The sequence below is a fragment of the Oryza sativa genome, chromosome 12, assembly GCF_034140825.1.
Source record: "Oryza sativa Japonica Group chromosome 12, ASM3414082v1".
Lineage (NCBI taxonomy): Eukaryota > Viridiplantae > Streptophyta > Magnoliopsida > Poales > Poaceae > Oryza > Oryza sativa.
Genome location: NC_089046.1, coordinates 17,386,487 through 17,399,946, shown reverse-complemented (window position 1 = coordinate 17,399,946; position 13,460 = coordinate 17,386,487). Strand labels below are relative to the sequence as shown.

Here is a 13,460-nt window from a genome sequence, read left to right as displayed (position 1 = left end):
AAGGCCATCGTTCCAAAATTTTGCCACTCGACGGACGACGATTGATTGTTCGGTTAATTTCCGTCGATTCTCCTCCATTTATGCAGCAATCTCTGAATTCAAATAATATTCCAAGTACAAGTAGAGATAGAATATTCTTAAACAAAATATACATGCAAGCATAGCTAGTTCATATTTATTTTGGATATATTGACGATCGAAAGTGGTATATAACGACTGTCAATACTTAGCGTGGCTAGATTCGATGGGATACAGTGGTGGTGAGGTGCTGATAGTGGTGGTGGAGGTTGGGAAGCCGGCCTCCTACTATTGCATCTCAGCGAGGTGGTGGATAGCCAAAGAGTGAGAGGCGGAGAGGAAGAGAGCAAAATGCGAGAGAAGGGAATGGGGATAAGTTTGAACGTGGAGAGGAAAAGGTGGGAGACTGGTTCGGTGGTGGGACCCACTCGAATATTTCATCCCACATCGAACATTCGAGGCGAAGCATTTTCGACAAACAACACCCAGTTATATAAGTCTGTGATTACCAAGATTTAGCAACATTTGAAAGTTGACAAGACAAATTATAGAGCGTGAAATAATTATAGATCGAGAAAATAAGTAGTGTTACACCACTAATTTTATATTATTCCATTTTATGTATGGCTTTGAAACCTTAAGTGACTAGTAAACACGCAAGTCTGGTAAAATAGCAAACACAAAACAAGGAGTCTAGCTGGCATTTCCCAACCTATAGTTCTCATCATATATCCGCCCCATTTTGTAGCTTTCTTTTGCGTTAGGTCGTTCCTCTTTGGCTTCTTCCATTGAATCCATTGGAGTTGTTGCAGATTCCATCTTGGATTTCTTTAGTATTTCTACGAAACCTGCCAGGCACTCGTCCGTGTCTCTCTTCCTCTTGCACCATTTGGCCACATCTGCCCGCGGTGCCCCATCGATCTCGTCGAGCAGTCGACTGATTTCACCGTTCCTCTTGCTCCTCAGCATGAGGTTATTGGCGACGTCTGCCGGAGTTGTGTCAGTGTCGTCGAGCAGCCGCTCGATTTCAGCGAATAGTGAGTGCTCGGTGATGTCCAAGTAGCTCTTGGCGAGTACCTTGAAGGCCTCGAAGCGGCAGTAAGACATTTCGATGTGCTTGTCCATCCTCCCTGGCCGGATTAGTGCTGGGTCAAGCCGGTCAATGTGGTTCGTCGTGAACATGAAGATCCGCTCACTGCCGCACGCCGACCACAGCCCGTCGACGAAGCTGAGCAGGCCCGACAGAGTCACTTTGCTTTTTTCATCGTTCTTGTCGGAAAACTCTATCAGCATACGCTTGTCGTGGATTTCGTCGCCGTTGGCTGCCTTCTTGCCCTTGCGCTTGGTAGTGAGTTCGACCTCGATCGCGTCAATGTCCTCTATAACGATGATGGACTTGTCCGTCGTATCAAGGAATAGCTTCCGCAGCTCGCTGTTGTTCTTGACGGAAGTTAGGTCGAGGTCGTAGACGTCGTAGTCGAGGAAGTTGGCCATGGCCCCAATCATGGTGGACTTGCCCGTGCCCGGTGGCCCATGCAGAAGGTAGCCCCGCTTCCACGCCTTGCCAACCTTTGAGTGGTACTCCTTCCCCTTCTGGAACGTTGTGAGATCGTCCACGATCTCAACCTTCTTGGCGTGGTCCATGGCGAGCATGTCGAACGTTGCAGGGGGGTTGTAAGGGACACTGGTCCACACGCTCTTCTTCGCCTCATTGGCATGGTTGGTGAACAGCCGTCTCTGCCGGTTCATCGCGGTTAGCTCGCGCCAACGCCGGACGACGCTTGGTAGGTAGGAGTTGAGCACGAGCTGGCGGTGGCGTTTGTGAAACACTAGCTTGAAGCAGCGCGGCTTGTCCGCTTCCCCGGGGTAGTAGGTGACGGTGATGGCCCCCTTGTTCTTGGAGGCCTTGGGGCACAGCCTCCACCACATGCGTGCGCCGTCGAAGCTGTCGACGACCTCCTGATTCTCGTCCAGAGTGACAATTGGGTCGTCCCTGCCGTTGTTGCAGAGCTCGGCCTTGAGCTTGCAGGCGCCACCGGCGCACACGCGGCTCAGGTAGGTGGAGACGGCGTCAAACATCTTGTTGCGTCGGAACCGCTCCTCGCCGTACTCGGACACGGTGATCTGCTCGTAGGGGTTGAAGTAGGATATCGCCATGGGGACCAGGCTACTGATGATGTACCTAGCCTCGTCATGGACGTGCTCCGGCATCCTCGACCAAAGCAAGCCGACGCCGGCCAGGGCCGACCCGAACCCTACCCACGTCTCCACAGATGCCATGGCTTGCCCCTTGCAGCCACTGCTCACCTAACTAACCTAGCTGCTAGCTCTCTGCAATGATTAATTGCCGTTGTGTGGATGTGTGCTTGTGTGTGGATGTGTGCTTGTTTACCGTTGCTTGGTCTATGGCGGTGTGGCTCAGCTTATATAATTGGCGCGATTGTGGCGCGTAAATGGTTCCCGCCGTTTCATCGTGGAAGAAGGTGAGAACGCGTCGTCGAAGTTTCGTCGAAGCAAAGCGAGCGAGGTGATTTGACTTACTCCACATGAAACATGTAGATATTGCAAGTGACTCAGTCTCAGAGACCACAAGAGGGGCGGCCTATCACCGTATTGGGTTTAGCAATTACTCCTTCCTTTGTAATATGTGTTATTTATACTATCTTTTTTAAAAGAAAATAGCTAGTTCTGATGAATCAAAAAAAATAACTTTAATAATAACAAATATAACTTTTCAACCTTAGTGTGACTTATATGCAATAATATGCAGAGAAACCGGTAATACTACGATACAAGATAGATGTAAGGCCATTAATATATATAATATATATAGATTGTCATTTTGCGAAGTTTATATGGAGAGTAGTCCAGTTCTCTTTTGGTTTTAATCTTCCAGTTAGCATATCTCATATTCTTGATGCGTGGCATTTGGGAGTTGATAAGAAAATGAGTAAACTGATACTTGTTGGAGCTTCTGCCATTTGTTGGGCAATATAGCTGAGTAGGAACGATATGATTTTTGATAAATCACCATCATTTTCCTATATGCAGGTCATTTTCAAAGCAATTCATTAGTTCCGGTTTTGGACACAACTACAAAGGTGTGATGAAGATGAAGAGTTTCTGAAAGTTGCATGCCGGAAGTTAGAGACTACGGTTATGCAACTTTTTACCAATTATGGTTGGAGATTTACAAATAGACTTCAATAATTGTGATCTCCTTATGTTAGGCTAGATTCTTTGTTTTTCTTTACGATGTGTTCTATTCATTTAGATTTACACTATATTCTTGAACGCTTCTATGTAATAATTGGATGTAGCTCTTTTGAGTAAAGGCCGGGATATTATATTCCATTACCTAAAAAAAATTAATATATAAGCATTCAAAAATTGTTATGAAAATGGAACATCAATTTTGTAATAACCATTTTTTTACCAACTTGTTACATTTTCTCCAAATTGTTGAATTTAATTAGTCCCTATTGACATTTTCTATTTCTTGTTTTATTTTATACCAGTTCAAAATATAGGCGTTATGGATTTTTAGATTGTTGGTTTAACTATGAATACAACAATAGTTAGATTAGAGGTTAGATACGTATCTTAAAAGTTATGCATGTTTTAATATTTTTTATTATTTCATGCTAAAAAACAGGAAGAGTGGACAGTTCAAGCCGAGAGGAAAGGGGATGGGTAGTGCTGTGTTGTGCATGTGTGGGGGAGGACGAAGTGGAGGGGTGTTTTTTTTTCTATTTTTCTAAATGGTTTAAAGTGAAAATCGATGATCTGATTTTTTTTCTCATATTTTCTAATATCTCTTCTTTTCTAATTTTTAAGACATAATACATGATGGCTTAAGATTTTTTTAATAGTATACCTATTGGCTAAAAAATAATGGATCACCTATTTAAGTGGAAACTGATGGTTAGATGTTTCTTTCTTCCAACTTATAAGGTTTTATTTTTATTTAAGACATAACATGTGACGTCTTAAGTGAACTGCTAAGAACGTACAATGCTTTAGGGTGATATAATACTTATTGTCATTTTTTAGTGTTATACTTTTTTTTTCTTTTTTGTTACTATGCAAAGGATATGTGTCTATGTTCAAATAACATATTTTTATTTTTATACAGTGAAATATAGGTAATATGGATCTTAAATTATTGATTTAATTATAAATAAAACAAAAATTCTAATAAACTAAAAATATGACATAACTTAAGAATTATAATCATTTAGCTTCCTAATTATTGGTCATTTTGTATTAATTAGTTAAAAGTTAGGAGACGAAGGAAATGAATGAGAGAATAGAGGAAGAGAGAGTCGAAGGGGAGAGAATTAAATTATAGTGTTTTACTTGTTATTAATTTGTTAACTAAATAAGCTTTATTGATTGATTAAAATCTATCGTTTTTACTCATCTTTTCCTATAGCATATTCATAGTAGATAATAAAAAAGATGAACACCACAAATTAATCTAGTAATGTTACTTTGACTTATTATATTATTTGAATGGGGGAGTATTTTTTAGAACATTAATTGGATTTTGGTTCATTTTAGTTATTGTGAAGCTATATATGATGATAAAATATATATTATCGTTTTACAATTTTACAATTGTTTGAATGACACGAAAAAAATCAAAAAAATATAGCCCTAAAATGATACATTTATTTCAAAGTTGAATTATAGTGGATATGTGTCTTTGAATGTAAAGACATAAGCGGATCAAATATTAGTTTTTGATGCAGATGTTATAGTTTCTTATTTTTTAGAAAATAGGAGAGGAGGGGAGAGTTCGAAGGGTGTGGAGGGTGTGGAGGGAGTATGTGGATATGGACGGTGGTGATGGGAAGTGGGGATGCCGATTTTTTTTTCTTTTAGATGTAGATCTAATGGTTAAATTTAGTGGTTCCATCGATTTAAAGAAAAATCGATCAGTGGTTAGATGTTTGTACGAATTTTTATGAATTTTACAAATAACTTTATATGGTGATTTAGGAGCGTTTATAGGTCACGTGACGATTTAAGAGTTTTTATAGTAAATTTAATATACTTTTAGTATATAATAGATTTCTTAGTGTACCATGTAGCGGCTTATGAGGTTTTGTATGATGACACGTGTTGGCTTACGAGCGTTTGTAGAAAATTTAACGGACATTTCGTAAATAAATTTATTGGTAACATTCTCTCTGCGCATTACTTTTGTTTATTTTTTTTAAAAAAAGGATATGAGTGAAGTGGGGAGCAACATTTTGACTCTTCTACTCTCAACCCAACTTACAGCATCAGTTAATTACTCCATCCGTTCCAAAATATAAATATTTTTAGCTATAAATCTGGATAACATCCTCAGCCTATCCAAACATTATGGCTGTGTTTAGTTCGTGGTCCAACATTTTTTTGAAGTATACATACACATTTGAAGTATTAATCATAGAATAAAAACAAAACAAATTACGGATTCTGCCTGTAAACTGTAAGACGAATCTATTAAGCCTAATTAATCTATCATTGGTAAATGTTTATTGTAGCACCACATTGTCAAATCATGGTGTAATTAGACTCAAAAGATTCGTCTCGCAATTTACATGCAAATTGTGCAATTAGATTTTTTTCGTCCATATTTAATGCTCCATGCATGTGTCCAAACATTTGATGTGATGAAAAAATTGGAAGATTGAAGAAAAAAAGGTTTGAATCTAAAGGAAAATACTTCACGTATGATTCTCACTTACGTAATTTAGTACGATCAAACGCGGACCAAACAGACGACACAGCAACAGAGATACATAATGAGAATACAAGTCGATCATGGCCCAGAAGCCCATATACAAAGTTTACAAACTCAATAGCCGTCTTTTACCTCTTATTTATGCTGTATAAACCTAAATTAATATCTAAGCTGACGGTCTAATCTAATCTACAACAATACTAATCCGGTATGTCCATCTTATTATTTGCTTGGGCCTCACGAACATATTCTTTGTTACGCTAGTCTTTCTTTTTTTTTTTCCAATGCAATGTCTAAGAGTAAGACCATGTAATTAACGCTTGTATATTTTTTATATTATTTTAATATAAATTTTGCTTTACAAAATATGTCATCATAAACTTTGCTTTGCAATTTATTTTAATATACATATGGGCCGAGCAATACAAGATAAATCCATCCATGTGGGACCAACCAAACTTACAGCCGTTACTAAACACTGGAGAAGTGTTTCATCGTACAATTATCGTACAAGACCTATATCCACAAGAAAAAAGAAAGCCTAACCAAACCCATTTCAATCTCCTTCCCTAATCGATCAGCCACAGTGGCTGAGTCATCCTCAAGATGCAACGCTGACGGCAGCTGAGGTTTGGCAACCCGAGCACGGAAGCTGCTGGCCTACTGCACATATTCTTACGCTTGGAGACAAAGATCGCTCTTCCTTAAAAATTGCCAAAAAAACAGAAACCAATCATAGGAAACAAACATCGCGATATAATAAACATAATATTGAACGGTCCAGCAAAGGTGAGAAAAATAGAAGACTAATTGCTATAATTAACTAGGAAGGTAGCCCGCGCATTCGCGCGGGCAAGTATTGTACATTCTGTTTGAAAAATATATATTATATTATATATATATATATATATACACACACACAAATATTATTTTTAAGACACATCAGGTGAGGCCTCCGCTGTTCATCGGTATTTTGCTTTGATAATTTTTCCTATATATTTGTTATGTTTTAAAATATATATTATTTAATACATATGTATAAATAATCATCTATGATCTTATTATTATATAGAAAGATGATCGATTCAGTTTGTTTGGAAAACGTGTCTAACAAATCAAGTGTAAATTAGAAATAAGGTGTTTTGTCATTTTTTTAATTGAATGTCTACTTGCTTTCTTAACAAATTCTAAAGAACTATTATTGTTAATAAATATGTTTTATCGGTACCATCAAGTAGTTCTCCTTCTAGTTGGTTTAAGATGATGCAAGTTGTTACATACTTATATATAAATTAATAAAGGCATGTCATATACCTCGCTTCCTCGTGATTTGTGTGACCTATACTATATTTTTCAAAAGAAAATACCTAGTTAATATGAATCCAAAATTTTAAATCTAATAGTAACAAATATAAGTTTTCAATGAACTATATATTGTGAACCTTTGTGTGGTTTATATGTGTAATAATATGTGGAGAAACTCATAATGCTATGATATAGGATAGATGTAAGGCCATTAATGTCTAAGCATTTTAAAATTATTATGAAAATGGAACATGCAATGGTTGGTCTAATTTTAGTGAATGGAAGAACCAATTTTTTACGAACTTATTACGTTTTCTCTAAATAGTTCAATTGACTCCCTATTGACATATTCTATTGCTTGCTTTATTTTATATTTTATACCAGTTCAAAATATAGGTTTTATGGATCTTTAAATCATTGGTTTAATTATAAATACAACAATATTTAGATTAGAAATAAGATGTGTAGCTTTAAATTAATGCATGTTTTAATATTTTTGATTATTTCTCGCTGTATAAACAGGAAGGGATAGAGTGGACAGCTCAAGCCGAGAAGGGATGGGACGAGTAGTGTCGTGTTGTGAGTATGTGTAGGGGAGGGCGAAGTGGAGGGGTGGTTTTTTCTATTTTATCTAATGATTAAGACGTAACACATGGCGGCTTAAGATTTTCCTAAAAGTATATCTGATGGATCTACCTATTTGAGTGGAAACTGATGGTCAGATGGTTTTTCTTCCAATTCGTAAAGTTTTATTTTTATTTAAGGCGTAACACGTGACGTCTTAAGTGCGCTCAGAGGATGTACAATGATTTATGGTAATATAATACTTATTTTCATTTTGTATTATGTTGTCTTTTTTCTATTTGGCTACGATGCAAAGGAACAGTGTCTATGTTAAATGATGTATTTTCATTTTTATAGAGTGAAATATGGGTAACATGGATCTTAAATTATCTATTTAATTATAAATAAAACAAAAATTCAAATAAGTGAAAATTATTATTGAACTTAATAATTATAATCATTTAGCTTTCTAATTATTGATCTTTTTTTACTTAGTTAAAAATTAGGAGATAAAGGAATTAAATGAGAGATGAGAGGAAGAGAGAGCTTAAGGGAAGAGATTACGCGTGCATATAATTGTAATACTTCCTTTTATGGGGTTGTAGTGTCTTAGTTTCTATTGATTGATTAAAATATATCTTTTTTGCTTGTCTTTTCCAGTATATTCACAGTAGATATTAAAAATACGAACACTACAATCTAATAATGTTATATTGTAATAATGTTTTTTTGACTTATTCTAATGTTATACTGGGGGAGTAGTTTTTAAAACATACTTTTTTCCATATAGATCAAATTTAATTATTCCGAAGTCATATATGGTGATAAATTCTATGTAATTATCTTTCTATAATTTTATAATTGTTCGAAAAGCACACAAAAATTAGAAAATATAGCCCCAAAGTGACATATTTCTTCTCAAAGTTGATATTACAGTGGATATGGGTCTTTAAATGTAAAACAATCTAAAGACATAAGTTAATCAAATACTAGTTGTTTGATTTAGATGTTATAGTTGCTTATTTTTTACATAAGTTTTACTACCTAACTAACATACTTTGGAGACATTACTCATAATATATTCATTTTACTTTTACGATTGTCGACCTATTTTAATTATTACGAAGTTATGTATGATGAAAAAATCTGTATTATTATTATTATATTTTTTTTAGTTGCTTGAATGGTACGCAAAAGTCAGAAAATATAAACCAAAATGATATTTTTTAAGCTAAATAATAGTGAAATATGGTCTTCAACCATAAATTTAGTTATAAATAATCTAGAGATTTACGCGGATCATTAGTTGTATGATTTAGAAGATTAATTGTTTAACACAAAATTATTACTTATCTAACTAATAAAGCATGAAAAAAGGAGAAGGAATAGGTAAAAATGTGGAGATATGAATTGAAGGAAGAGGAGGCGTACATACGTCTGCTTGTTTTTTTCTAAAAAAAATTAACTTATACATACAGGCTTAGGTGGGCCTGGGTATAGGAGAGAAATGTTTTCTTGAAAATTAATCTAATGGTTGTAAATAATGTGTTCACCAAATTGTTTTAGAAATTTTAAAAAAATCACTAATTTATTAGAGCATCACGTGCCAACTTAGGAATGTTTGTAGGATGTCATATGGAGGATTATTTTTAAAAAGTTTAATGAACTTTTAGTTTATAATGGGTACATCTAATCTAGTATTCTAAAACATCGATAGGGTCTGCCAATTTAAATGAAAATCAATGGTGATATTTATGTAAATTTATAGAGTAAAATGTTTTATATCTTTAAATAATAGAAAATCCTATTTTAAATATCATCAATTTTTTCGCATGGTACTAACTACGTATGTTTTTTTTTTCTTATTGATTTTATAGTAATTTTGTGCGTAGTTTTTTTTTCTTCTGACGCCAACAATTGGTAAGCTTCATTGGTTCCCTCGTTGTACGTACGTATGATGTTTCTCCTGTATACGTACGTATTAGAGTAAGGAATTAGTTTCTTTAAAATAAAATACATCTAATCTAATGGCCTAAAATATCGGGTCCACCGATTTAAGTGAAAATATAATCTAATGGTCTAAAATATTGGGTCCACCAATTTAAGTGAAAATCGACGGTTAGATTAGATAGAGCCACGTGGCGGCCTATGAGCGTTTCTAGGAGTCTCACGTGGCGGCTTGAGAGCGTTTATAGGAAATTTAATGAACTTTATCTTTAAATAATAGAAAATCTTATTTTAAATATCATCAATTTTTTCGCATGGTACTAAGTACGTATGTTTTTTTTCTTATTGATTTTATAGTAATTTTGTGCGTAGTTTTTTTTTTCTTCTGACGCCAACAATTGGTAAGCTTCATTGGTTCCCTCGTTGTACGTAGGTATGATGTTTCTCCTGTATACGTACGTATCAGAGTAAGGAATTAGTTTCTTTAAAATAAAATACATCTAATCTAATAGCCTAAAATATCGGGTCCACCGATTTAAGTGAAAATATAATCTAATGGTCTAAAATATTGGGTCCACCAATTTAAGTGAAAATCGACGGTTAGATTAGATAGAGCCACGTGGCGGCCTAGGAGCGTTTGTAGGAGTCTCACGTGGCGGCTTGAGAGCGTTTATAGGAAGTTTAATGGACTTTTAGTATATATAATAATAGATAGATAGATAGATAGATAGATTAAGCAACTAGGCGCCGAGGGTCCAACTGGTGGTGACACCTGGCCACTAGACCAGACGCACTCGCAGGTGACCTCAGATCGGCGATCGGAGGAGGAGGAGAAAATCACAGCAATCACATTCAAGGCCACCGGCTCAAGGCGAGATGGAGAAGCCGCCCAGCGCCTCCATCGGCCTATTTCCCTCTCTGTTGTGCGGGTAACATCCTGAAAATTAGAATATAACTTAGAAAACTAAATTGCAGAGACATTAACTTTTTTTTTCATGCTGGGTCTTCTCACACCAATGCCATTAAAACTAATTGTGAATTCAACTTAAATTCAAACAAGCAAAAAAGTGCCAAACCGTCTAGCTAATAGTCAAATGAACGGTCGTATGCTATTATAAACGCGAAATCTATTTCGAGAGCGCTCTCGGTTTAACTCTGTAGCGCGACACATCTCAAAGCCGTCTAACTGTGCACGTCGTCGTGATGTTCATCCACGTCGGTGTCTTTTTCCTATTCAAATAAAGTTTCCTCTCAAATTACTTATCCGATCTACAATCCGATTACACCATTATGTTCGTTACAATTAAATTTTCACAACAAGATCTTACATGATTATGTTACGATGAAAAAATATTTATATTTGTAAATTATTTTTATTATATACATAAGTTACTTTTATCATATATATATATATATATATATATATATATATATATATATATATATATATATATATATATATGTTACTTTTAGATTTGACTAAATTACTTCTTATACATATAAAAGTAAATTCAATAAAGTCTAAAAGTAATTTACATATATTCTAAAAGTAACTTAAAACAAAACGGAAGTAACTTTGTCACAACATTAGAAGTAAATTCGTTGTAGGGATAAAATATGACTTTTTAGTTAATTCCATAATTTGTGCTGATTAATTTAATTTCTAGATAGAGTCATGTTTTTATCTCTACAACGGATTTACTTCAAATGACATACCAAAGTTATCTTCGTTTTGTTCTAAGTTACTTCTATAATACTATATAAAAATTACTTTTAGACTTACTGAATTTACTTTTATAGTTTAAGAAGTAACTTAGTGAAATCTAAAAGTAATTTAGACATATCATAAAAGTAATTTATGATTTTTCATCAAAATATAATCATGTGAGATCTTGTTGTAAAGATTTAATTGTAACGAACACAATGGCGTAATCGGATTATAAATCGGATAAGTAAATTAAGGGAAACTTCTCTAAGAAGGAAAAAAACATAGATATTGAGTGTACTAGTAGCTTTTTTTTTTTGGAAAGAAGGGTGTCTCTCTTTAGCACTATCCAGCTAGCACTCTCAGTGTAGTCACGTCCTATTATAAAGGTTAGAGATTTACTCCCGTCTAGCAAAAAGTATCTTGAGATACAAGTACTCACGGTACTAAATTGTTTCATATCGTTGGATCTAGCTTAGATAGAATGAACATTGTTAGATCCAATGATCGAAAATAATTTGGTATCATGAGGTACTGATACCTCAAGATATTTTTTTTGGACCGAAACAAATATCTTTAAATTAATAACGTCGTGTATTAAAAAGCAAAGGTATAATAACATATTGTTTTCGTTCATCAGCTATCCTCTCGTTACTTATAAGATAAATAAGTAGTAGATTCGAGAAATGACTCGCAGCCTTGACTGTGGCTCCCACCTTCTTCCACGCTACTGTCCAGGCTGGACGCCCTCCTCTCCTCACTGCTCCCTCCGTCCCATAAAAGACCAATCAAATACTAGTTGTGGCATATTCTAATACTATAAATCTGGATATACATCTATCTAAATTCATTATATTCGTTTTTTTGAACGAAGAGAGTATTGTTATTGCTACCGACATACCGTCGTCTCCCGTCTCCCGAACGCTGCCATTCTCTATCTTCCCTGCTAGAGATGCCAGCCCCAAACTCCTACCTACCGGTCCCTCCACCTTCCAGCGTTGTAGACATCTAGTCCTTTCCTCCTCTCCCATACATGGTATGTATTTCGAAATGTCTGACACCGTTGACTTTTTAGCACATGTTTGACCGTTCGTCTTATTTAAAAACTTTTGTAAAATATGTAAAATTATATGTCTACATGAAAATATATTTAACAATGAATCAAATGATAGAAAAAGAATTAATAATTACTTAAATTTTTTGAATAAGACGAACGGTCAAACATGTGCTAAAAAGTCAACGGCGTCAAACATTTCGAAACGGAGGTAGTACCAGAGAGGAATATACCTCAATTAAAAAAATATATAATTTTTCAGGGACGAATATGAAAAAAAAAAACTTAGAGGTAGCATCCCGCACTTGGACCGATATGCCATCTGAGCCAGGAGCCTCATAGTAACTCTAACTCACAAGGATACGATATCTCTAGCTGCCCTGCCCTACATGACTCGGCCTATCAAGCCATTCACACGCTATTAAGGGATGTTTGGTTGCTTACTAACTTTGGCAGACCCCATATTAGACAAGGTGTGGCTGCCACAAAATATGTGGCTAGCAAAATGCTAGCCACAACTTAGCCAAAGTTAGCAAAAAATACTAGTGTATGACATGTGGGGCCATATAAAGAAAATGTGTGGCTAGCCACAGTTGTGTCATGAACCAAACAATAGCTAAAAAACTGTGGCATGACTAACTTTAGGCATGGCAACTTGTGGCATGCAACCAAACAACCCCTTAGTCTAACAACGTGCCATGCGGCCACCTATGATGCTAATGTCCTTATCAATATAATGATCTTTCATTAAAAAAAATGATGCTAATGTCCCAAGCACGAGCGTGGCCTTTGTAAGTAATCCCTCCATTTCATATTACAAGTCTGACTAAGTTTATATGAAAATATTGCAACATTTTCAACACAAAACAAACATATATACAATCAAAATATATTCAATATTATATTTAATGAAACTAATTTGGTGTGGTATATGTTGTTAGATTTTTCTATAAACTTAGACAAACCTAAAAAGTTTCATTAGAAAAAAGTCCAAACGACTTATAATATGAAACAAAGCAAGTATATTTTAATTCTTTTTTATGGGAAACATGTTTTAATTTTTTATCTGCATATTAATCATCAATGGATTTTTCAAGCACATCGCACGCTGCAACTGGTACTGCACAAAA

At 35.2% G+C, this 13,460-nt stretch overlaps 1 protein-coding gene and 1 long non-coding RNA gene across 2 annotated transcripts; both read right to left on the bottom strand.

Moving 5' to 3' along the window:
• Positions 1 to 550: 550 nt before the first annotated feature.
• LOC4352198 (AAA-ATPase At3g28580) lies at positions 551 to 2,451 on the bottom strand. The gene has a single exon (XM_015762821.3). The coding sequence runs from the start codon at positions 2,296 to 2,298 to the stop codon at positions 712 to 714; it is 1,587 nt and encodes a 528-aa protein (XP_015618307.1). The 5' UTR covers positions 2,299 to 2,451; the 3' UTR covers positions 551 to 711.
• Positions 2,452 to 10,152: 7,701 nt separating this feature from the next.
• On the bottom strand, positions 10,153 to 12,726 carry LOC136354859 (uncharacterized). Its single transcript, XR_010738725.1, has 2 exons — positions 12,636 to 12,726; positions 10,153 to 10,508 (listed from the first exon to the last, which is right to left on the bottom strand). It is a non-coding gene; the product is annotated as an uncharacterized lncRNA (long non-coding RNA).
• Positions 12,727 to 13,460: the final 734 nt, after the last annotated feature.

Excerpts from the sequence above, each read along its gene's own strand:
- LOC4352198 (XM_015762821.3), bottom strand. The coding sequence starts at position 2,298 with ATGGCATCTGTGGAGACGTGGGTAGGGTTCGGGTCGGCCCTGGCCGGC.